The sequence below is a fragment of the Peromyscus eremicus genome, chromosome 3 (assembly GCF_949786415.1).
Source record: "Peromyscus eremicus chromosome 3, PerEre_H2_v1, whole genome shotgun sequence".
NCBI classification, from domain to species: domain Eukaryota; kingdom Metazoa; phylum Chordata; class Mammalia; order Rodentia; family Cricetidae; genus Peromyscus; species Peromyscus eremicus.
The window spans coordinates 124,450,449-124,476,406 of record NC_081418.1 but is presented as its reverse complement, the minus strand read 5'-3'; the positions used below and the strand labels follow the sequence as shown (position 1 = coordinate 124,476,406).

The 25,958-nt window shown below is 45.6% G+C and overlaps 1 protein-coding gene across 4 annotated transcripts in view; it reads right to left on the bottom strand.

The window, feature by feature from the left end:
• Mtmr14 (myotubularin related protein 14) overlaps nt 1–22,816 on the bottom strand; it is a 46,828-nt gene extending 24,012 nt beyond the window's left edge. For 3 of the 4 annotated variants that reach the window (XM_059258343.1, XM_059258344.1, XM_059258345.1), the window contains exons 1-7: nt 22,544–22,816; nt 19,877–20,025; nt 9,291–9,399; nt 5,513–5,588; nt 5,115–5,175; nt 3,394–3,516; nt 2,279–2,352 (exon numbers count right to left, since the gene is read on the bottom strand). In XM_059258343.1, coding sequence (XP_059114326.1) covers nt 2,279–2,352; nt 3,394–3,516; nt 5,115–5,175; nt 5,513–5,588; nt 9,291–9,399; nt 19,877–20,025; nt 22,544–22,699 — 748 coding nt within the window. In that variant the 5' untranslated portion in view covers nt 22,700–22,816. Of the gene's footprint in view, nt 1–2,278; nt 2,353–3,393; nt 3,517–5,114; nt 5,176–5,512; nt 5,589–9,290; nt 9,400–19,876; nt 20,026–22,543 lie in introns of those variants that run through there. The other variant, XM_059258346.1, reaches the window with a different exon arrangement.
• Between the last annotated feature and the right edge of the window lie 3,142 nt (nt 22,817–25,958).

Sequence of the window (25,958 nt, the reverse complement as noted above, 5' to 3'; positions counted from 1 at the left end):
CATTTTATGCCATCTTTCCTGCTCAGTTTTGGTAAGTACCTTTTCCTTAACACAACTGGGATTGTCAACTAAATTAATTCTGTACCCTACTCCTTACCTTCTGTTAAAACGGGGTCTTACCAGGTAGCTCTGGCTGGCCTGGAGGGGACAACATAGATCAGGCTTGACCTTGAATATATAGTGACTCGGCCTCTGCCTCCCAAGTGCTAGGATTATAGCTATTTGCACCATGTGCTCCTGCTCACTGTATTGAGCACTATTCTACTATGGAATATATTGCTCTATGGATGGAAGTACCATCATTTACTTAATTCTTATTCTGGTTAATGAGACTATGCCCTTGATTTTGCTATTACAGGGAGACATCACACTAAGTATCTTCAGCCCTAAGCCACATGGACTGTGGCCCAATGACAGGTTAACAAGGATGTTAATATTTGAGGAATCTGTGGTAAGTTGCCAAACTACAAAGAGACCCTGCACCACTGCTATTGGAATGAAGCAATGGTACTAACACTTGTAGCATGACCACTTTTCCTAGCTATGCCCTTTTGGAACTCAGATATAAACAAGCATATGGATGCCTGCTCCTCAAAGAGCACATCATATCACATGGAGTAGCTGAGGCTGTGGCTCCCTAGTGGCCTCTCCTGGGAGGAGGATACTAGGTCTGAAGCATCTGCAGAGCCACTGATGGCTCTAGCACAGAACACAAGGGCATCAAGTGAGGAATGGATGCTTCCAGAACAAGAAACCTTTGCCACAGTGTGTGGATACAGCATTGTCAAGCCCAGTGGCATCTTTGTAACCTACATTAGCCCAAAGTTGCTCTTAGGCAAGGGTTTTTGTTTTTTTTTTTCTCGAGACAGGGTTTCTCTGTGTAGTTTTGTGCCTTTCCTAGAACTCACTTTGTAGACCAGGCTGGCCTCGAACTCACAGAGATCCGCCTGGCTCTGCCTCCCGAGTGTTGGGATTAAAGGCATGCGCCACCACCGCCCGGCTTAGGCAAGGTTTTAAGAGAAGGTTTCCAGAGCTTTTCTTCCCACAACTCCTCATTAGAACTGTAATTTACAGTCTATTAGGGCAGGGTCTCTCACTTTATTCTGAAACAAGTGTCATTATTCATTCCTATGTTATGAAGGATGAAAATGATGCTCAGAAAAGTTGAGGGGCTGGTTCCAGGGCTCCTAGTCCTCCAGGGCACCAAACACAAAGCTAGCAGAAGAGAGTGTCATGAGACTGCATGGAGGACACGGAGGATGCCAGATCAAGAGTGGATCATCAGCTTGTCTGATGAAGACATCTCTCATAAGGAGCTAGCTGAACTTGCAGTTCTATGAGAGGCTATTGTATTTTTTTTTTTTTTTGGAGACAGGGTTTCTCTGTGTAGCTTTGCGCCTTTCCTGGAACTCACTTGGTAGCCCAGGCTGGCCTTGAACTCACAGAGATCCGCCTGGCTCTGCCTCCCTAGTGCTGGGATTAAAGGCATGCGCCACCACCGCCCGGCAAGAGGCTATTGTAGCCTGCTCTTGCTCTTGGCTATGTGGTGCTTAGACTAGGAAGTCAAGTCCAAGCCCAAACTGAAAGAAGTCAGTGAGAGGTGGGAGAGTTTTCAAGGAGGGAGGACACTCCTTGCTGTGACTGACAAAGCCTGGCACTGATGTTCAGTGACCAGGCAGGGATGGTGGGGAACTAGAGTACTACACAGCTCCAGTTTCCAGTGTGAGAACACAGCCTGGCCACAGACAGATGACTGTGTGGCAGAGATGCAAAGTGGCTCTGTGGATACCAAAGTGTCCTGCAATATTGGGAGGTCACTATACAATTACTGATGACAGAGCACGTTTTGCTTTTCTGCCCCACTAATGGCATTGTCTGGGGTGATATCCACAAATAGCTCTTGACACACACGAGAAGATACACACCATATGGGCCAAAGCAGCATGAATGATGGCTGTGTATGAACATGTCATTTCCTCTTACGTGCATAGGCCATATGGATATGCAAGATCTAGTCCTTTATGACAAACTTTTCCAAGTCCTAAATGATACCTGAGGGAACCTGAAGCTCACAGAAGTAACTTTCTTGAGGTTTTGGCTTATGAATACCAAGACCAGGTCCCACCCCTGACTACCACTCCCTGGAGAAACGATCCTACCTGATCCTCAAGTATGACTGCTGTGACCTGGGGCCCCAGTGTCCAATGACGCCTGATACAGTCCTCCCAAACAGCTCCCAGGACACCTAGGCACAGAAGGTTTGACCCTGGCCTCCTACCTGGATATGGGACAGAGAGGAGAGTGAAGTCTGCATAGCGCTGGGCTTTGTCCACTTTCTCAGAGGAGGTTACACTACAAGACAGGGACACACTGTGTTACGGCACTCCAGTACACACACACACAAAGACAGTTTCCCAAATGAGTGTTACAATTTCTTACAATGAACTTTCTGCTAAAAAGCTGTCCTTCAGACTTAGGAATGACACCCTCAGCAGCAACCAATGAAGAACTCTTCCCTGTGCCCACTTCAACAACTCAAATAAGAGGTCTTTTTCACTCTAACAAAGCAGCAGGCCTCAGCCAGTACCCAGGGTTGGAGGATAACTTCCATATCATCAGCTCCATGGAGGCATGAGGCACATCCACTCTTGGTCCTGAGGGTGGGACAGTCGGACAGTAGGAAGGACTTCTCTACCTCCAAAGGCCACTCCTAAACATGGGAACATGTAGCAGAGTAGTTGCACACTTGTCATCCCAGGATTTGGGAGGCAGAGCCTGGAGGATCCTCACAAATTTAGGGCCAGTGTAGGCTACATAGTGAGTTCAAGGCCAGCTTGGGGCATATTTCAAGACACTATCTCAAAAATATAAAGAGCAAAATAAAGTAAAATAACAAACAAAAAGCAAAATAACACCCCCCCCTAAAAAAATACAAAAAATAACCGAGGCCAGGAAGATGGCTTAGCTGGGAAAGTACTTGCTACGCCTGCATGAGGACTGGAGTTCAGATCCCCAGCATCTATGGAAAAAGCTGTAACTGGCTGCAAACACCTGTAATCACAGTGCTGTGAAAGCAGAGATAGGAGATCCGTTGGCTTTCTAGCCAACAAGGCCAGCTGAACTGGTCAGCCTCAGGCTTAGTGAAAGACTGTCTTGAAAAGTCAGGAGAATGACTGGGGAACGTATCTGATGTAAATCTTTGGCCTCCATGAGCACTAGCACATACGTGTGTATGAAGGCACATCAGGACTGTTTCAAAATGCAGTGAGAGGCTGCACACAGACAGCCCTCACACCAGCCCACCATGCCAGAACGGCCATGCACTGTGGGCCAGCCCTGCACATTGTGGACACTCAGCCTGAGCCTGCTTCCTGCCAGATGTCCTGTACTCACTTCATGCCAAACTTCACCTTCTTGTTCTCCACCATCAGGTCACAGATGTACTTGACTGATAGGTATCGAAGCAGCCTGATATCATAGCCTCTCACCTTATCAAAAAGGTGTGTGTCACCACTTCTGAAATAAATAGTCAGAGAAAGGGGTTGAGATCCATGTTGACTCAGAGCATATGGGGTAGGGAGCTATTTTAGGAAGTATGGATGAAAACCTGTGTTCGATTCTCCAGAAGTCAGAGGGAGGGGTAGGGAAGGTGACTTTCTAAGAGATTATCCCTATCTTGGGACATGTTTCAAAGAAGAGCAATTTGCAGCCAGAGTGGGAAAGGGCTTTCTGCACTGCTTGACATTAAGCCAGAAGACTCAAGATAATCTCAGTTCTAAAAGGCATCGGGCTGGTGGCTCAGGCTCTTTAAGCTTCCATTAAGAGTTCATCTCAACCTCTCTCTTTTCCTTCCATTTAGGACCATTTTTAGCCATATGCCTTACAAATATAACAGACTGAAATTCTTCAACAGATAAAGACTTTTTAGGGTTATTTGACCAACTTATTGTAAAATACTAGGAAAGTAAATTCCTTCTACTTATTAGGCCTTTAAAGCAAGGAGGAATATTACAAACAAACAAACAAAGCCTTAAAATTCTGAGGCTACTTTCTGTTCAGCCATGCAGATATGGCCCAGCAGAAAGAGTAAACAGTCACTGCAATGTGTTTTTAATGCCTGCTTCTTGGTCACTGCCAGCAGTCAGTTGCCTCCCTGAGAACTGTATGCTGTAGATGACCTGGCCAAGGCAGAAGTCACCTGACCTCAAGGGAAGCCAAACATTTTTGAGCATAAGCCAGAGCTAGTGCTTTCCATGCCAATTGCAGGACTTGGGCATAGCAAAGTACCTGAGCCACAATTTGAGCTGCTGATCTTACTAGAGGGCTCATGTGCATTCCAGAGATGCTGGATACCAGCTAAAGACTTTCCATGTGGTAGCAACCACACAAAGGAGATTTGTAGGCTTGTTCATTAAAAACCATTTGAAAGGGGTAGAGTGTGAACCAGCCCATTTTTTCCTTTTAAAGGAATTCAGTTCAGTGCTGCATGTCTATAATCCTAGAGCTTGGGAAATGGTGACAGGACCAAGAATTCAAGGTCATCCTTGGCTACACAGACGTTCAAAGCCATGTTGGACTACACAAGACCTTGTCTCAAAACGCCAAAAAACAAAGCCAGCCATTGTGATTTTATGAAACCATCTCAAATGCTGCCCCCACCCCCAAACACACCCACCAAAGAAGGAAAAAAGAAGAGTGTGTGTGACTCAATGCAATTGTGGGATACAGTGGCTACATGAGGACTTTATCCCAACCCTGTCACACAGCACACCTGGAAGGTTCATACTTAGCAGACCAGCTGCATACTGCCACCGTAGAGGGCTCTAAACAAAGAGACACGTAGGGCTGACTTTAGACTTGCAGCACAAGAACCCTGAGGTCATCATGTGTTGTGATCCTGGCTGTCAACTGCTCAGGTATCCAACAGTGTTTTGCTGAAGCTACTGGGTGGACTTCAACAGTGCTATTTTGAGGATATATCGTTGGAAGACAGGGGCAAAGAGCCAATCCACTTATCCAGACCAGAGATGAGTACCCACTGCCAGAAAAGCATAGCTGCCACCAACCAAACACCCATCCCAACCCAAACTCCTACCCATAGTGACCGCACTAACCGAAGAACACAGTCCTCCTCCGTGACATCATCCACATCTGCCCAGGTATCATCTGTTCCCCCTGCCAGAGAAACCAGTCTGTCAGCACTGAGGCTGGTAGCATGGGCTCTACCCAGAGGTGTTCTCATCAGCTTCCTTCCTTGCAGGGCCAAGTGCAGGTAGCACCAACCTGCCCCTACCCCAGGTTCAGCCCTCATGTCTCCATCAGAATCACATGCCCATCTGTGTAGCAGCAGTCTGCTCTATCTCTGAAGTGAATCCCTGGTTTCTGCTGAGTGGAGTGCCCTTATCTCTGCCCTGCTTCATCACACCTCCTCACACCACTGTGGCTGTAGCAGGACTAGTCCCTCCCACTAGGTTTCCACTCTTAGACCCACAAAAGGCTGTTCAATAGTCACCTGAGAAAAAATAGTTGTATCCAGAGCGTCCATACAGCTCTCCCCATCCAGCCAGTGTGGCCGACCTGCAAATGTGCTGGGAGACAAATAGCATTTTTGGGTCAGATGGTTTCTGAAGCATGCAGAGCTTAAGGAATGCCTAGTGGTCTTCAGATCACCACAGTCAGTCTGAAGGATGCCTAGAGCTTATTAGCCTACAGACTCTACCAAAGGAGTCTGTCTCTCTCCTAAACTCCAGGTACCAGTGTTACTTTCAATGATGAGTAAGACTTAGTGGATGTACATAAATATCAGGTACTGGGCATAGTACTGACAAGTGACACCATCTTCTCACTGAACTCTCATAAGGCCATAAGGCAAGCATGGCAGGCAGCAGGGATGACCACTCTATTTCATGGATGAAGAAAGAAAACTGGCCCAGGGAGGTTAAGGGATGTGAACAGCCATACAGTAAGGGTCAGATTAGGAATTGGCCCAAGCTCACATACCTCCAACAGCCTATTACTTATTAATTTGGAACTTTTTATCAGAGGGCAACTTTTATACTGAGGGAAGAAATTAGAAGAGAAATACTTGTGATCTTAATTTTTAAGAAGAAATCATTGAAACCGTTTTGATGATATGTGGCTATAATCTCAGCACTTAAGAGCAGAGGCATCAGAAATTCAAGGCCAGCACATAGTGGGTCTGAGGCCTGCCTGGGGTTCATGAGACTATCTCAATTTAAAAAAAAAAAATGTTCAGTGAGGTGGTGCACGCCTTTAATCCCAACACTTAGGAGGTACAGGCAGGCGGATCTGAGTTCAAAGTCAGCCTGGTCTACATAGCAAGTTTGAAGACAGGTGGGACTACATAGAGACCCAGGCAGGCGGATCTGAGTTCAAAGTCAGCCTGGTCTACATAGCAAGTTCGAAGACAGGTGGGACTACATAGAGACCCAGTCTCAAAAAACCAAACAAACCTCCAAATTATCAAGAAAATATAATAGCTATTAAAAGGGCTATGAGAGATGAAGCCAGGACCTTGAATATGCTAGGATAGTGCTCTGCCACTAAACTAAATCCCCACCCCCTTGCTTAAATATTCTTGTACTTTCTTCATCACAAAAGGGATCACTTTAGAACTGGAATTTTAAAGCCCAAGCAACAGTACCTTTCTTTAACAAGACTGTATGTGCACATCTGCAGGATGTGTGTGTTTGTGGGCACTCACGCACAGTGTGTATCAGAGGACAACTTTGTTCAGTTAGTTCTCTCCACCCACCTTGGTGAGAGTTCGAAGACCAAACTCAGGTTGCTGCCAGGCTTCTACAGCGGGCACCTTTACCCACTGAGCCATCCTGCTGGCCTATGACCTTCATTATTTAATTTTAAGACTGCTTTAAATAGTGTGTTGAAATCCAGTAGTGTTTTGTGGGGATGGGAGATGTTTAGTGACATGGAAGCAAGCCAATCTAGTCTGACTGAAGGCTGGGAGAACTGCCCCACTGCATTAAGAGAAAAGGGAAGATGTAAGATGACAGAGCAATTAAAGTTACTTTCTGAATGTGTGACACAATCTGGCAGGATAAAGTGGGTTTCTGAAAGATTACAAAATACTGTCTACTGTAGGGTCCTCATCTTCCTATAAGGTAACAGAAGTAAATAGTTGGCTGCTGCATGAAATGGGTGCAGATGGGAACCACTAGGTCAACTGTCTGGCTCTTGCTGGGGGAGAGAGCATGCAAAACATAAGCAGCTGGGTTATCACCTGGAGACAAGCTGGGTGCGTTCCTGGAGATGTGGCCTGTTTGCATTATCTGCTTTCCCCTGTGTCTGAGCTCCAAGCAATACCTTACAGTCTCCCAGGACCCTGCCAGTGGACCACTACTGCTTCAGGGTAGCATCTTTATGTCAGTCCTTGCTTGTAGACTCTGTCCCAGAAGCCCATGGATAAGGGCTAGGGCTGAATTTCCTGCTGATCTAAGCAGAATGAACTATGATGGGGGCTACCTAACACTTTCTGGGTTTAACAACATCCAAAAATCAGATTAAACTGTCAGCTGTTGGGTATGGTAGCATACACTTGAAATCTTTGGGAATCTCCATCTTTGGAGTTGGATACTGGAGGATGGGGGTTAAGGCCAGTCTGGGCTACAAAGTGAGATCTTGTCTCAAAGTAAAAGCAGCTGGGAAAGCGCTTGTTGTGCAACTGTGAGAACTCGAGTGGGGATCCCCAGCACTCACAGAAAAAGCCAGGTGTGGCAGCGTACATCCTAGAGCTAGGAGGTGAAGATAGCACATGGCTAGAGCTGACTGGCTAGGAAGCACCATGAACGGGGACTCCAGTTTATGAGAGAGATCGACTCAAAAAAGCAGGTGAAAAGGGATCGAGAGAATGGTGACCTCTAGCTTCCAAGCACTTGTGTGCACACAGAGGCCACACATTCATAGACATTAAATAAATGCCAAACTTGGTGGCTCAGGCCTGTAGTCTCAACACTTAGGAGGCTGAGGTAGAGGATTGCTTTTAGTTTTCTTCCTCCTTGCTTCATAGACCTGACAAGTAGAGGGAATTTACTTGTTAGTGTTTCACAATCCATTGATAGGTCTGAAAAGTCTTACCTGTTAAATTTCAACCTGCCACATTCATTAGTCATGAAGCTAAAAATGGTCCTGGGGAGGAGGCAGGGGATGAGCTCTGATGGAAGCTTAAAGAGTACCCCAGAAATCAGGGAGGGTGAGGCAGAAGGAATGCTACCAGTTTAAGGAGAGCCTGGGCTACTGAGCAAAACCCGGTCTTTAAGAACGAGAGAGAAGCCGGGCGGTGGTGGTGCACGCCTTTAATCCCAGCACTCGGGAGGCAGAGGCAGGCGGATCTCTGTGAGTTCGAGGCCAGCCTGGGCTACCAAGTGAGTTCCAGGAAAGGCGCAAAGCTACACAGAGAAACCCTGTCTCGAAAAAACAAAACAAAACAAAAAAAAAACCAAAAAAAAAAAAAAAAGAACGAGAGCATCAGGAGTTGCTTGGTATTTCCCAAATGACAAAGCTCCAACCAGGTCTTTGCTTCAGCTCAGAGCTGAAATTATGTCAACGCCCCCACACTGATGCATTCTTAAGTCCACATCAGAGGGCAGGATGAATGTACTTCTAATTCTTCTGTGTAAGACACAGGGCTTATGGAGCCCAGGCTGACCCTGAACTCCTTCATTCTCCTGCCTCTCCCTTCCAAGTATTGGGATTACAAGTGTGCACCGCCATGCCTGCTTCAAATCCTAGTTCTCTTGCTGTGTAAACCTGATCAAGTACTTAGCCACTCTGAACCAAAAGACAGTAAGACAGGTAAAATGAGATCACATTATGAAACTACCCTAATAGTCCTGCTGAGCATATCAACTGCAAGGATCGGGACTTTTGTCTGCTTTACAGGATGGCTAATCACATGACTGAAAGAAGGAACAAACAGTAGAGTATTATCTGATTTAATGTACTCTGTAAACCAATGATGTAGGCTTGTAGAATACTGAAGTCACATGCAGGCAGTAAGTGCCTGGATCTGACCTGACAGTCTAGCTCTATAGCATGGAGTAGAGAGGCTCTGGTGCTACATCCCTTCCCTATCTGAAAATCCTCTTTCAGTCAGACGTGGTCTATTTCTCTGGCCTGTTTTCCACAGTGCCAAGTGTCCAACAACCAACTCTCCTGCCTTTGGCTGTTAGAGAATAAAAAGGCTCTCATTTTACATGAAGTCAGTGCCCCAAGGACAGGAGACAGCAACTGAGGCTGTGGGTGGGCCTTACCTTGCCTTTGAACAGGATCACTGGGCAGACAAACCGTCCTCTGCACCTGGCCATCTTGCTGCGGTGGATGAGGTCTTGCAGCTTGCTCACCTGCACAGTGCTCTGGAACCTAACACACAGGCAGAAGAGGCGGGTTAGCTGGGCTTCTGGATGGGCGCTCACACAGGTGTCTGTTCACTAAGATGCAAAGGACACCTACACATGTCTAAGACTCTGGAATTCTGTTTTTGAGACAAGTTCTTACTACATAGCTGAGGCAGACCTTTAATTCACTGTAGCCCAGGCTAGCCTTAAACTATGTAGCCTAAGCTAGCCTTGAATTTGTAGCAAGCCTCTTAGCTCAGCCTCCCAAGTGCTGTGATCATAGACATGCCTCACCATGCCAAGTTTTAGTCATTGAAAATTTAGCAAATGATTTATTATTTCTAAATTTCATATCGCTGATATATTGAGTTTTTCAGGGAAAAAATATCTGTTAATTATAAGTATTAAAATCCAAGTCATGGGCTGGAGAGATGGCTCAGAGGTTAAGAGCACTGACTGCTCTTCCAGAGGTCCTGAGTTCAATTCCCAGCAACCACATGGTGGCTCACAACCATCTGTAATGATGCCCTCTTCTGGCCTGCAGGCAAACATGCTGTATACGTAATAAATAAATAAATCTTAAAAAAAAAAAAAAAAAAAAAAACCCAAGTCACCCTGATTTCAGAGAGTCTTTTCAATGAAACAATAAAGTCATGCACAGGGCTGAGGCAGGAGAACTGCTTTAAGTTCAAAAGCTAGCCAGGGCTACGTAGAGAGTTCAGGCCAGTCTGAGCCACAAAAGATATTGCCTCAAAACACAAACCCCTTCCTTCCCCAGCAAAAGCACACACAAAAAGCCTCCAATCAAAACCAAACAAATGGGGGCTGGAGATGGCTAGCAGTTAAAAACACTGATTGCTCTTCCAGAGGACTTGGGTTTAATTCCCAGCACCCACATGGCAGCTCACAACTGTAACTTCAATTCCAAGGGACTTGACACCCTCATACAGACATATGCAGGCAAAACACCAATACACATAAATAAAAATAAATTAATAAGAAAAACCCACAACAAAAAGAAATGAGCTCCAGTAAGCTACAACAGCTCCTAAAAAAAGAAACAGCACTGGTGTCTGAGTGAGTGCACAGGAGCTCACTAGCCAACCAGGCTACCTGGTAAGTGTCAGGCTTAGTGAGAGACCCTGCCTCAAAATATAAGGTGGTATGTGAAATGGAAAGACCTTTGCCTCCACAGACACTTCCATGCACATACAAACATTCACATACATACATCACACACCAAGAGAAACAAGAGGCGGGACAGAGCTATAGAGTGACCACTTGGAAGGAAGGCAAAGGTCTTCCTTCTTTGGGCTTTTGGGCCAGCCTTACAGAAAGCTCAGTCCCCTCCACATGCTGATCCTTCAGATGATCCTCCTGTTACTACACAGCTCCTCAGAGCACATGGACTTGAACAGTGTTTCAAGAAGGGTAGATTAGTGACACTCATGGATCTGTGGTTCCTTTTTTTTTTTTTTTTGAAGATTTTCTTTAGATTTATATATTATGCATATAGTATTCTGCCTGCAAGTATGCCTGCAGGCCAGAAGAGGGCACCAGATCTCATTACAGATGGTTGTGAGCAACCAATGTGGTTGCTAGGAATTGAACTCAGGACCTCTGGACAAGCAGCCAGTACTCTTAACCACTGAGCCATCTCTCCAGTCCTGTGGTTCCTTTTTAAGTAACTCTAATAGGAATGCAGATAATACAAGTATAGTCTGAGGCTGGTCATATACATCTCAGCATTCAGGAGGCAAGGGCAAGAAGATGGCCACAAGTTCAAAGACAGCCTGATCTACATAGTTTGAGTTCAAGGTCAACAAAGCCCCTGTCTTTTAAACAAACAAACAAATAAAACAAGCCTGCCGGGTGGTGGCACATGCCTTTAATCTCAGCACTTGGGAGGCAGAGGCAGGTGGAGCTCTGAGTTTGAGGCTAGCTTGGTCTACAGGGGGAGTTACAGGGCAGCCAGGGTAATACAGAAACCCTGTCTCAACTCCTCCCCAAACAGGAAAAAAAAAAAAAAAAAAAAAGTAACACCAAAAAATCAAGCATAGCTGTTTTGAAAACAAACTGGGCTATGGTGGCACTTAACTATATTTCTAGCTCTCAGGAGGAAGCAGGAAGATTGTAAGCTTGAGGCCAGGCTGGACCACACAGCAAGTTAAGAGGCCAATATAGGGACCTACATGACCTATGTAGGGAGGCTATTTCAAAACAAACAACAAAAAAGAAAGCACAAAACACATGCACACAAACAAAACAAAACAAAAACCGAAAAACAAAACAAAACACCACCTAGCTGACTTCCATGGGAGACAGGGTCTCATAGTCCAGGCTGGCCTCCAACTCCTGAGCCTCCTCCCACCTCCACTTCCCAAGTGCAGGAGTTAAAGGTATGCAACGCTATGCCTGGCTCTCCTACTACTCAATTTGTAGGAAAATGTATAAAGGCTCCTGCCCCTAAACCATGGCTCGAGACTGTAATTACTATCCAGTGGAAGCATCGGAAATTGAAGTCAAAACCATTTTTTTTAAAGATTTATTTATTTATTAGGTATACAGTTTTCTGTCTGCATGTGTACCTACAGGCCAGAAGAGGGTGCCAGATCTCATTACAGATGGTTGTGAGCCACCATGTGGTTGCTGGGAATTGAACTCAGGACCTGTGGAAAAGCAGCCAGTGCTCTTAACCGCTAAGCCATCTCTCCAGCCCCCAAGACAATTTTTTATATATATATACACACATAATCAACTCTGTTCCTTTATTTATTTATTTATTTATTTATTTATTTTACAGGAAGTTGTTTATTTTTTCTTAACATTTATTTTACAGCGTTCTGTCTGCATGTTTGCCTGTACGCCAGAAGAGGGCACCAGACCTCATTATAGATGGTTGTGAACCACCATATGGTTGCTGGGAATTGAAATCAGGACCTCTGGAAGAGCAGCCAGTGCTCTTAACCTCTGAGCCATCTCTCCAGCCCAAAGTCAAAACAATTTTCAAAAGGCAATGAGGTTGGGAGGTGGGATAGGGACATGGTCTGGAAGAGTTGGAGATGGGGAGAAGCAGGGCAATTAAAATACATTGTATACATCTATGAAAATTTCTAAGAATATATTAAAATATATCTTACAAAGTCATATGCCAGGCCTAGAAGCACACACTTGAGATTTCAGTTACTTCATGGGGAGTTTCGGGGGAGGGGTGGGCAAAGCTGGGGGATTGATCACAAATCCAAGTTCTGAGCTTCAGTGAGGTCAAGGTCAGCCTCCAAAATTTAGTAACAGTCAGTCTTCAAATGACAGGGGCTAGTGAGATGGTTCTGCAGGTAAAAGTTCTTGCCACGTGAGCCTGACTACCTGAGTCCAATCCAAAGACCCCATATACACAGGGAGGAGAGAACTGGCCCCTAAAAGCTTGCCTGTGACCTGTACATGAATGCTCCACCTCCCACATCACACACACACACAGCAGTTAATAAAATGTAAAAATACAGCTTTGTGGTATGGCATTTGCCCACCATGTGTGAGGCCCTAGCTTCAATTCCCAGAACCTAAAGGTGGGGGAGGAGAAATGTGTCTTCCAACAAAAGCTAGTTTAGTGATCGTGAGAAACAAACCGACGGGGTGGAGTGCAGCACACCTATGGAGCCCCTCTCCCTCTTACTGGTCTTCTCACTTCCATTTAATCAACATTTGCTCTGTGGAAAAACGAAAGAACCAAAGAGGTTTAAGAAGACTAACACCCCCATGGTATATCTTTCTGGGACGTCAGATTTAGGATACAAATTTTGTTAATGCAGCTAGGGTGCCTTTTTCAACCAAGTACCCACAGACAGGATGGCACCGACTCACCAGCAAATCCTGCAGCTGAGAAGCTGGGTGCTGCTGCTCTCCCTGACTCAGTTTCTCTATGATATGTAAAGGCACTTAGTCCAAGACAAGTGCATCACAAAATTCTAGGACTATCAAGGAGAGCACACAGCTCGGCTGCAGTGCCCGGCCTCCCACCTACCTGGTCACCACACCCTTCTCTCAGCCTTGTTAGCACTCGCTGCTGCACGGACCTCTCAGCTAGATCCCAGCAGGCCCCTCTGGACCTAATCCCAGAATAAGGGAAACAGAGGCAGGTGAACCAGGAGTTCAAAGTCAGCCTTATCCACACTGAGTTTACAGCCAGCCTGGGATAAATTATCAGACCCTATCTCAAAAAACAAACAGAAAAGCAGATTGGTGGAGAGACTGTCTAGTGGTTAAAAGCACTTACAGCACAGCTTTGAGGGCTTAAGCTTGGATTCTCACACCCTAACAAGCTGGGCATGATCTTATGTGCCACTGTAACACCAGTATTATTGGGGGCAGGGCAGGGGGATTGATAGGGCTTGCTGGCTACCAGCCTAGCTGGAAAATGAGAACTTTCCTTCAGGGAGAGACCTTTCTTCAAAGGAATAAGGCAGAATGCGATAGAAAACACACAGTGTTCTCTGGCCTTCATGCTTGGGCACAGGTACATGCGCCCCACCACCCCCACTTGTACCTACACCACACCCATATACTACACTCACACTTTTTTTTTTTTGGTCAGAAAATCAGAACTGGATTTGGTAGTATACACTTGTAACCCTAGTACTTAGGAGGTAGAGGAAGGAAGGTCAGGAATTCAAGGTCATCTTGACTCTATATACAATTCAAGGCCAACCTGGGCTATGTAACATTCTGTCTCAAAATCCAAATATACAAAAACCTTCCATCTGATTCTCTCAGGTTAAGTTCTTGCATTCAGCAAATTATCCCAGAGGCCAACACAGAAGGCTGAAGGAAGAGTTCTAGGCCAGCCTGTGCTAAATAGTTTGAGACTCGGTCTCATAAAAACACCCCTCCAACACACACACACACACACACACACCACCACAGAGACAGCACTAGCATTTACCGCTGAACTCAGGGCTCTGAGCTGATTGCTTTGTTGCTGCTAGCAAGACAGAGTCTCACTATGTACCCCAGGCTGGCCTCAAGCTACCAAGGACTGGGATTATGCCTGGATTCTGAGTTCTAAGTATAAGGACATTTATTTCCTATTAGGCTAAATCATGGCTAGCTGCCTGGCTGCTAGTCAAAGAACCAGTTCCGTTTCTGCTTTCTCACTAGTTCCTGTTTCTATCTCACTATCACGTGCCAGTGAATTAAGTGTCTGGCATATGACCATACCTGAATGAACACTGTATGCTTACACACTTAGGTCTACAATCACGTGATGAAATTTCCTTTGCTATTTATTTGCTGTTGGAGATTGAACCCAGGGCCTATCTCTGAGCTAAATCTCTAGCCCCTTCCTTTGGTATTATTTAATTGGTGTTTATTTAACTGGTTTTTAGTCTTCATGAATATCATTTGTTCACAAAACTATTTTCAAAGCATGATGTGGTAATACATGACCACAATCGTTATTACTCGAGGCTGAGGCAGGAAGACTGGGTTTATGGGAGAACACCAGCCTAGTTTAGGAATGCTGTACAGGGTTAGGAACACTTCTTGTCAGAACTGATGTGGTAACGGTATTTTCTGTTTTGTTTTGTTTTGTTTTTTGTTTTTTTTAAATTGCTGTTGTGTGTGTTTAATCCTTGTAAAGGACTGTTTATTTGTGGGGGCTAGAGGGAGGAAAGGAGGAGGAAGAGGAAGAATGAGTATGAACATGCAGGCACACATGGTGCGTGGAGGTCAGAGGATAATTTGGAGGAGGTGGTTCTTTCCTAACCCTTGTTCTTTTTTTTTTTTTTCCGGTTTTTCGAGGCAGGGTTTCTCTGTGTAGTTTTGCGCCTTTCCTGGAACTCACTTGGTAGCCCAGGCTGGCCTCGAACTCACAGAGATCCGCCTGGCTCTGCCTCCCGAGTGCTGGGATTAAAGGCGTGCGCCACCACCGCCCGGCCTAACCCTTGTTCTTAAGGAAGGGTCTTGTTATCTCTGCTGCTATGCTACAGAACGGAGTTTGGGTCAACTGTCTTCACTTCCTATCTTGCTGTAGGAGCTCTAGGATTACAGACATTAAGTCCCCACATCCGGCTTTTGGACATGGGTTCAAAGGATTGAATTCAGGTTGTCAGGACTGTACAAGAAGTGCTCTTTTATCTGCTCAGCCATCTCACACTGCCCCAAGCTGGTCTGGAACTCAAAGCAGTCCTGTCTCAGCCTCCACAGTGAACCAGTAATCCCAGCTGGAGTCCAGTTTTACCCACTACTCCCTGCTACCTCACCTATACTTTCCCTGAAGAACTCAGGCTCTTTGTAGACTGCCATTGCTTAAAACACCCACCAAGCTGGAGGATGAGGATTTCACAAATGGGACTTCACCTACTGGATTCTTGGGGTCCACCATACAGAGGCAGCTCAGCAGACATTCAGAAAAAACCCTCTGGCCTTCCTGGACAAAGGGTGAGCAAAATTGGGGAGGTTCATTGTGGGAGCCCGTTCTCGAGTTCCTCGTGGCTTTCGTGGCTTTACCCAGCAGGTCCTCATAGAGGATGATTAGACCACGGGCCTGAGTGCAGGTGTCTGGGATGGTCTGCACTTGGCTGTGCTGGGGGAGGAGGTCTTTTGCTCCACCCCTTGTCATCTCTATAAATACCCTGGGGCAGAGACAGTCGGGGCCCGTTGGAATAGGTTCCAGGCCCTCTCGAGGCTATCCTTTATTTTCTATCTGTTTATCTCCGCGATATTCTCCGCAATAAATCCTTCTATCTAATATTTCCTGCTGCTCCCACTCAAGAAAACTCTGGGGAACTGTGGGGGTGGTTGGGTAAACGCCCCACAGTTCATTAACTAGACCAAGCCACTTCCTGAATCTAGTTATACCACGCTTAACTCAGTCTCTTTAGTGTCACATTAGTACTTAAGAAGCATATAGTCATATTTCTTGCTATCCAATTATATTCCAACTCTTCCCTTCAACAAATAGTCACTGTCAACGGAAAGTCACTTCAATATAATGTACTGCCCATGCAAGAAATGAAAAGTAACGACAAACTCTAAAACAGGCACTTGAACGTATGCTTGTAATTCCAACTATGTAACAGGATTCTGAGATCAAGATCAGCCTGAACAGCTTAGCCAAGATCCCATCTCAAAAAGAAAAAAGGGGGCTGCAAAGATGGATCCATGACTAAGCATGTACTGCCCTTCCAGAGGACCTAAGTTCAGTTCCCAACATCCATCCTAATTCCCAACCACATGGAAACTCCAGCTCTGGCAGGGCCTGAATGTCTCTGGCCTTCACTGGCACCTGCATGTCCGTGCATATTCCCACGAACACAATTTAAAAAATTGTTCAAGGCCCTGGGTTTGATCTTAGGCCCCCCCCCCCCCCCAAACACACACAGTACCAAAACCAAATACCAGTAACACTTCTAGGTGTTTTTTTCCTGGAAAGTGAGACCTCATTGACAAGGTGGCAGTAAAGAAAGAGTAGACAGGTGGACAGAGGGGAATCATTCTGCTTACTGAGTGGCTCTTGGGTAAAGGGAAATCACCTCTCTGTGCTTCAACTTTTTCCTCTGTAGAATGGGATACTGTATTTTTCATAGATGATTCCAGGACTTAAATAAGCCGGTGTGTGAAATCCTAACACATTACAATCAGTAGGCAATCAAGAAATATCATCCCTCTTACCCCCTCAAGACAGGATCTCATATAGTCAAGGCTTCTTTCAGACTTACCTTGTAGCCAAGAACGATGGAGTCAGTTCTCTCCTGCTACCATGTAGGTTCTGGGAATAAGACTCAGGTCCTCAGGCTTAGCAGCAAGACCCTTTACCCAGTGAACCGTCTCACCAGTCCTGACCCTTGACCTTAAACTTCTGATTACCCTTGCCTCCACCTCCAAAGCCCCGGGATTACAAGCATGCACCACAATGGCCAGTTTACATAGTGCTAGGGATTGAACTCATGGGGCTTCATCTATGCTAAAAACAAGTACTAACAATTCACCCCTATCAGCCCCTGGAGATTCTTCTCTTTAATGCTAGAACAAATAAGCACTGAACATGTCTCTTTCAGAACAACCAACCAACCATACCTGAGAGCTTATTAGAGAATGCTGAATCCTGTCCCACCTCTGAGATAGTGAATCAGATCCTGCAGTAAAAAGATTCCTTGGTGGCTCACTCACAAAGCTGAAGTGTTGAGCTAAGCTTAACATCTGAATGCTACGAGAGGACAGAGGTGAAGTGCCAGACAGCACTGACAGGAGTAGGAAAGGGCAGAAGAGAAAGAGAGAGCTGTTCACAACAGAAATTCGGGCAAGGCATGGTGGTGGGTACTTCTACTCTACTATTAGGGCGATGGAAGGTTTGTGAGTTCCAGGCCAGTCTTGGTTATATAGATGACAATGTTGATAGTAAAGAGACAGAGAGGGCATGTGAGAGACAGATGCAGACTTACTGACCAGCTTAAAGGACTATAAGAGGCTAAGTTTCCCGACCCTTAGAAGTTAGGAAGGAAAGAACTATGAAAGGCACTGTAAAAAAGCACAGCTCTTCAGACCTAGAGATGCCCAGGGAGAATGAGATACCAGTTCTGGGGTCTTCATATGAGAGTAATTTTTCAAGGGCATCAAGAGATGGGAACTCCTAGACACCCCTTCCCATGGGAGGAAAACAAAGCCCCCCCACCACCACCACCACCACCAGGTTTCTCTATGTAGCTTTGGAGCCTGTCCTGGATCTCGCTCTGTAGAACAGGCTGGCCTCAAACTCACAGAGATCTGCCTGCCTCTGCTGGGATTAAACGCGTGCGCCACCACCGCCCAGCCAAAGGCTTCATTGTAAAACTCCTCTGCTTGTAAACCATCTCTCCCCACATCCTGGCTACAGAATAATAAGGCATCTAGGGAGCTCTGAGAATGCAGAATGTGGAAACTGATCTAGAAGGCCCAAGAGGGGATCCTAGAATCTGTACTCTTCATTTGTGTGCAGGTGTTATTGATGAAAAGCACTAACATCCTCGCATGTCCCAAAAGTCCCCTCTCCTTGGTGACGATCAAGATGCTACAACGAGTGAAGCATGGAGGCTCACACCTGTAATCCCAACACTTGGGAGGCTGAGGCAGAGGGCTGAGATAAAGAGCAGCTAGGACTACAACGTGAAACCTGTCTCAAAGCAAACAAAACAGGAAAGGCGAGAGAAGGAAGGGAGAAAGGGGTGAAGGGAAGGAAGGGCAAGGAAAGAGGAAGGAAAATGCAGGGAAAGAAAGGAAAGGCCTATTCAGAAGTTGTCCTTAAGAACTTTGGGGAAACACAACTCATCCTCCCAAACCCTGCTGCACAGGCTCTCCATCATGAAGTCCTCTCAAACACACAGCAGGGAGGATTAACCACCCCCCAGCTTGCCTACAGTAGCACTTCTGAACACTTACCACACACACAAATTACTTAGGCATCTTGGTATGTTGTGATTTTTTGACCCACTGGCTCTGGATCCCTACAGTCCATGCTTCTCCCAAGGTCTTAGACAAATGGCTTTGCTTTGAGCAACAGGAGCCTACACATCAAAGGGCCAAGATGACATAGCAGCTCTTGGAACTTCCTTAAGATAAACAGCAAGCAGGGAACTGAGGTGGAAAACTAGAAGCAAGCATGGAGTCTCACTACTGTGCCACAGAACCACTACCCTTTATTGATTACCTAATGAGAGAGTCCTGTTATCAGGTGCTTCAAGTCTCCTCTGCTGTGAACTGTTACTCTACGTAAAGCATTCAAATCTGTGTAAGACCTTTTCATTTTTAACTCTTACAACAAACACATCAGGTTTGTATTAGCACCATTTATCATCAGGGACTGCACTAGCCACTTTTCTAGGATTTTAATTAGTCCTTGCAAGCCTTAATTATGATGAAGCTGAGAATTACCAATGAAAAACTAAGGACAAAGGATGAATAACTTGCCTAGGGTTAGTTACACAGTCAGAAAATGGACAATCAGGATGTTAACTCAAGCAGTGTGACTTAGACCTTAGGTTGTTAAGAGAGACACATGGCAAACACTCGTAAGCCGTTTTTGAAAGCTGGGCATGGTGGCATAAGCCTATAATGCCAGCAGTTAGGTGGTGGAGGATCAGAAGTTAAAGATTATTTCTTTGGCTACACAATAAGCTCATGGCCAATTCAGGCTACGTGATACCCTTTATCAATAAAATAGTCTACCTTGATATGTCATCATTCCTTCTAACCATACCTACTAAAGACAAAGATGGCACTGAGGTTGTTTCAGAGAAGTGAAGTATTATGTCAGTTGTCTCAGGTCATAAAGTCAAACAGGAGTAAAAGAAATCCAGGGCTTTGACTCTTCACTTCTCATGCTATGCTGCACTACCCTGCCAATAAAACTCAAACTCGTAAGTAAATAAAGATGCCAGTAACTCAATACCACCTGGGAAAGCGAGCAAGCCCTGCCCAGTTTCCTGACCCTGGTCTAACAGACATGCACACTATGGTCTCAGGATGCTCACGTGTCTTTCTCTTTCTCAGAACTCTCATACTCCAGGAATACGATGTGGCGGGGGTAGTGGCCGCAGATATCACCATTCACATTTGGAATCACGCTGAAACAGTAGTCTCGGCCAAATAGCTCCAAACACCTCTTCTCAATGCGTTCAACCTGCACAGAGAAGGAGACTTGAGCATAAAGAAGATTCTTGGGTTCTGAGGTCATGAGAATTAAATGGCCCATGATACAAAGAGGCCACTGGAAGTGACAAGTTGGGAAGAAACATGATGCTGGGCCATAGACCCTACTATATTAACTCATGTTGTATGCTTCAGAAAGGTACCTAAACCCATCATCCACATTAATCCACAGAGCATGTAAGACTGTGTGTAGTCAGCCTGGCGGTGGTGGCACACGCCTTTAACCCCAGCACTTGGGACGTAGAGGCAGACGGATCTCTGAGTTCAAGGCCAGCCTGGTCTACACAACGAGTCCCAAGACAGCCAAAGCTACACAAAGAAACCCTGTCTTAAATAGCAACAAAACATACACGGGTAGGCACACACACACACACACACACACACACACACACACACACACACAGTGTGTAGTCAACACTGGAGAGAGTCTACCATTCATAAGATGTAAGAATTCTTTTTAGATGTAGTGGCACATGCCTGTTATACCAGCACTTGGAAGGCTGAAGCAGGAGGGTTAAGAATTCAAGGCCAAGCTGGGCTACATAGTGAGACTTTGTCTCAAAAAACAAAGCAACAATAACTCTTGCTTTAGGTTACTATAATAACATTAAGAGAATCTGTTTGACACTAGATGCTTTCGCTTTCCTGTTCTACAGCCCCAAGCTAATATTGCAAGCTCTTGTCAGCCAGGCATGGTGGGGCACACTTGTAATCCTAGTACATGGGATGCTGAGGCAGGAGGATGCTGAATTCAAAGCCAGTCTATGATTTTATATATATATATATATATATATATATATATATATATATATATATATATATATATCAAGACCATGTCTCAACAACTCCTACAAAAATAAAGCAGCTCTAGTCAGCAAAATAAAAGCTGCAGACAGCTGCCTCCTTCCATACCATCTGCTTATAAAACTGAAGGCAAGGCTCCCTCTAAAATTACTCCTTTTGTTCACAGTTCAGAGAAAAGCCCACTAGAAGAAAAGCTTACAACCTGTAACACAACAACTTTGCAAGACACCATGAGGTCTGAAGCACTATTAGGACCAGCTGTGTGAAACTTAAGGTTTAACTTGTAAAACTCTAATCTTCAGAGACGTTAAGAGGGAGGTGGGATCCGTCAAAATTATGTACCTCTTGAAACCACTCAAAAGCGTCTCCTTGAAGTCAGGTGTGATGGCTCACACCTGTAAGCAGTACTTGGGAGGCCAAGGCAGGAGGATCATTAGTTACAAGCCATCCTGGGATACATAATGGTTTGAGGCCAAGCCAGGGCCACAGAGAAAAACCATGTCTCAAAACAGACAAGATTAGTGATGTATCTCAGCTGGTAGAGTGCTTGTCTGCCATGCATAAAAACCTGTGTTCAATCTCCAGCATCACATAAACCAAACAAAAAGGTGCACACCTGTAACCCAACACTCAGGAAGTGGAGACAGGAGGATCAGGAGTGCACAACTTGGTTTTGGATACATAACAAACTTAAGACCTATCTGAACAAACACACATTACAAATTCTAGTATCTAACCCCCAGAAGTGGTGATTTAAGAGAATCTAGGACCAAGAAATCTTTGTGCTTAAGTCGTACCCCAAATGATGCCAATTATAATCTGAAAGGTACTTGGTTATCTGGAGTGATAATACCCCATCATTACTGGTCTTTCCTAGGTTACCTCCGAGACTAATAGAAGATGCCACCTACAGCATGTCCCAGCCCCTAGAGAACCTCTGGAGCCAAACCAGTTTATGGTCCAGGATAGACAAACCCCAATGAGTAAAGGAAATGCTAAAGCGGGCACAATGGAATGAGAAGGGGTAGGGTCTACCAGTGTGCTGAGGTGAGTATGCCTCAGTCAGACCAGAAGCTTTCAACACCTGGTAATTAGAACAAAGGGAAATTCCGGGGATGGGGGGACGACAGAGACTTCTTTCTGATAAAAGGAACAGAAAGGGAGTGTGGGTTGTTTTCTTGCTCTACAGGAAAGGAAAGAGAAGGGCCTAAATCATGCTGGCACCTTATAAGGAGGCGACGCACTCAGCTGCTCTCCGGGCTCCATAATGCCCCACTACTCCAGGCTCCTACTCTGATCTCTGGTCTAGAGGAATCTCTTCCCCATTTTTCCTTTGATTTTAGAGGTTTTTTTGTTTTTAACTGTTGGCAACCCCTCCTAGGCTCATGAAGGGTAGCAGTATTTCATACTGTCTAACCTTTGCACCTGGCCCGCAGGTCCGACCCTTGACCTCCAAACCCCTTGTCTAAAGCAAAACCCCCCCCCCAAAAAAAAAGAGCCCTGGTCCTCCTCTTAGGTGTTAGGCCGGACCCTTACTCTCCGAGTCCACATCCTGGATGAGTCTCTCCCCTGTACCTCCCCCCAGGGAGGTCCCCTTCCCGCTCTCCTCCCATCCCTGACCGCAGTCTCCCCTCAGTAACTCGGGCCCGGGACCAGTTCCAGGTCGCTGCACCTCTGGGGCTCACCTTAGAGCCGCTCGTCCCGCCGCCGTCCTTGGCCCGGTACTGAGTCCGGGAGAATTCCTCCAGCAGCTCCCCAAGCCCCGGCTCCTGAGGCGGCGGGTTGCCCGAAGAGGAGGTGGACCCCGCCGAAGCGGCGGCGGCGGCCCGAGCGCCCGCCATGCCCAACCTCGCGTCCCCTCAGGGCTCCTTCACCGGGCCCATGGCACCTGAGGATCGGACTCCGGCTCTAAAAACCTCCTGAACCGCCTCAGCCGCCGCCTTCTTCTTCCACTTCCGGCCCCGCCCCACCTCTCCGGATGTTTACTCCGGCCACGGCCAATCAGAGCCCAGGTTTGTGCCCGGCCCACAGGTTCCCCGGCCCACCCCTGACGCGGAGGGATCCAAGTGGTCTCATGGCGGGGGCCGCGCTCCGCCCAAGGGGTTTCCCCGGGGGAAGCCGGGCTAAACCATTGCGGCTACCAGAGGGGGGGCGGCGGGAACCACTCTGAAAAGAAGCAGGGGAGAGAGAAAAGAACCAACCGAGGCCCCACTTGGTGCTGGCTGCCTGAATGGCAAAAGCTGCAAGTATTCAAACAGCGTTTCCAGGGCACTTGTCTTCCACTGCGCCTCTAGACGTCCCGGCGAATATAGCGCGGTCTATCATCATCCTATTTTATTGAGGAAAGTGTTTGAAAACTACCTTATTCTTTTTTTCTTTAAAAGGATTTTCCAGCTCTTGCCAGTAGGCAAACGACAGAGGATAAGGCAGGAGGACCACGAGTTTGAGACCAGCCTGGACTACACCCTTAAAAAAAAAAAAAAGACATTTCAAATGTTTGCAAAAATGTAGATAATTAGAATAATCTCCCTTCAATGTTCTATTGCCTGCTTCCATCATTAATCAACATATGCCAGTCTCCTGCTCAGTTCTCCCCTGTCCGGGGAATTATTTTACTTACGTTTTGTTGCTATTGTTCATTTTGTTTGTTCTACGGAATTATTTTAAAGCAAATATCAGCCATTATTTCATTTGTGAGTACATAATTATTTGTTTCTAACAGATCAGTATTTTTCTTTTTCTTTAAGGAAAATAACCGCAAGGCTATTTATATCACTAACAATCTCTCTGTGCGTGTGTATATTTTTTTTCTCTCTATCCTCACTCTATAGTCTAGGTTAGCTTGAAACCCACTATATGGCCCAGATGGTAGCCTTCAACTTTCTGTCTTCCTGCTTCAGCCTCCTGAATGCAGGGTTTACAGGCATGCACCATCACTCAGCTAACACCTAAACATGGTCCTAATGCTCAGCTTGCATATCACTTTCTCGGTCTCACAGTTGTAATTCTTGTGTAAAACAAACTTTTTTTTTTGTTTGTTTTTTGAGACATGGTCTTATGTATCCCAGACTGGCTTCAAGCTTGTATCCAGGCTGGAGTCATGGCTCAGCAGTTAAGAGGGCATACTGTCCTTGCAAAGAACCTGAGTTCAGTTCCCAGCACCCATGTAGTTTGGTTTATAACATCCTGTAACTCTAGCTCCAAAGGGATCCAATGCACTTTTCTGGACTCCAATGATACCTGCATTCGCCCATGTACATACTCATTTGCAGAACACACATATACATATAATTAAAAAAAATCTTTAAAAAGTGTGGTGTATGCCGGGCGGTGGTGGCGCACCCCTTTAATCCCAGCACTCGGGAGGCAGAGGCAGGCAGATCTTTGTGAGTTCGAGGCCAGCCTGGTCTAGAGAGTGAGATCCAGGAAAGGCGCAAAGCTACACAGAGAAACCCTGTCTCGGGGAAAAAAAAAAAAAAAAAAAGTGTGGTGTAGCCAAGGTTGGCCTTGAACTCCTGACTCATCTGCCTCCACTTTCACAGTGCTGAGTATCTCAGATGTCAGTCCAAAAATCTCTGGAATTGTCAGTCTCGGGAGATTTGTGCACTGTCTATCTCCAGTTATCAGTTTTTGGAGAGACAGGGTTAAGACCTCATCAAGTATTATATGTCTGAGGTAGAACTGCCCATTCGGCCATCAGTTACAGAGTTGTCAAAGGTGACTGTCAGCTAGGCACTTGGTTAAGATATAGCTTATGCTCTAAGAAAAAGCTCAAAATGAAATGCTATCAAAACATAGTAACTTAGTTAACATAGTATCGTAGTTAAAATACTCATTTTCTTAGACTTGTAAGAAATCTAAGAGAAATACAAATCACAAGCCCTGCTGATTGTCAGTCTCTCTCACCCCCAACTAGGTAATCTCTATCCTGGCTTCTAATACTGTAATTAGTTTTGACTTTTTGGCACCTTAGTCAAATAGAATCAAAATACGTATAATTTTTAGTCACTCATCTTCTAAATTGTGATGGTTATTCTTGGTTACCAGTTTGGGAAAGGGACCCTCAGCTGGGTAATTGCCTCCATCAAATTGGCCTATGGGCACGTCTGTGGGGCATTTTATTGATTGCTGATTGATGGAGAAGGGCTTAGCCTACTGTTGGGAGGTGCCAACCTTGAGCAGGTATTGTTGAGTTGTGTAAGAAAGCAGACTGAGCAAGCCATGTGGAGCAAGCTGGTAAGCGGTGTTTCTCCATGGCCTCTGCTTCACTTCCTGCCTCCAGGTTCTTGCTTGAGTTCCTGTCCTAATATCCCTCAGCGATGAACTGTGACATGGAAGTGTAAGCCTAATAAAATTCTTCTCAAGTTGCTTTTGATCAGAATGTTTTTTATCGTAGCAATAGAAAAACTAATTAGAACAATGTCTTTAAGATTCGTCTTGCTGGTCACAATGGCATACATCTGTGATTGCAGCCTTCAGAAAGCTGAGGCAAAAGGACAGTGGAAGTTCAAGGCCAGCTGAGCTACAGTGTAAGACTGTCTCAAAAAAAAAATCTGTTGCTATGAGTTATTTTGTAGATATTTTTGGTAAAAACATACATATGTTAGGTATATTTTTGGATATATATATATATATTCCATCTCACCAGCCCTACTTTTAGCAATTCTGATGAAAATGTAGTGATATCTTATTAGTCTTTAAAAACTTTCCCCCTTCCCTCCCTTCTTCTATTCCACAGAGTCTCATGTAGCCCAGGATGGCCTTAAGCTTCCTCTTAGCCAAGGATTACCTTAAACTTCTCTGCTTCTACCTACCTCTTGAGTAGACACAAGCATGTACTCTGCAGTTCTGGAGACCTTTGTGGATCAAACCTAAGGCTTGAGCATGATGAGCAAACACTCTACCACCTGAGCTCCACCCCAACTCCTCTTTTCTTCTAATTTTGGTGACAGAATCTCACTATAGCACCCAGACTGCCATAGACTCTGGGGCTCTAGGAATCTTCCTGCCTCAGTCCCTAGATAAGGACTGAATCTGTCCCAAAATTAAGTTTATTTATTAAAATATAGAATACATACCCATGAATACACTCACTTTCAT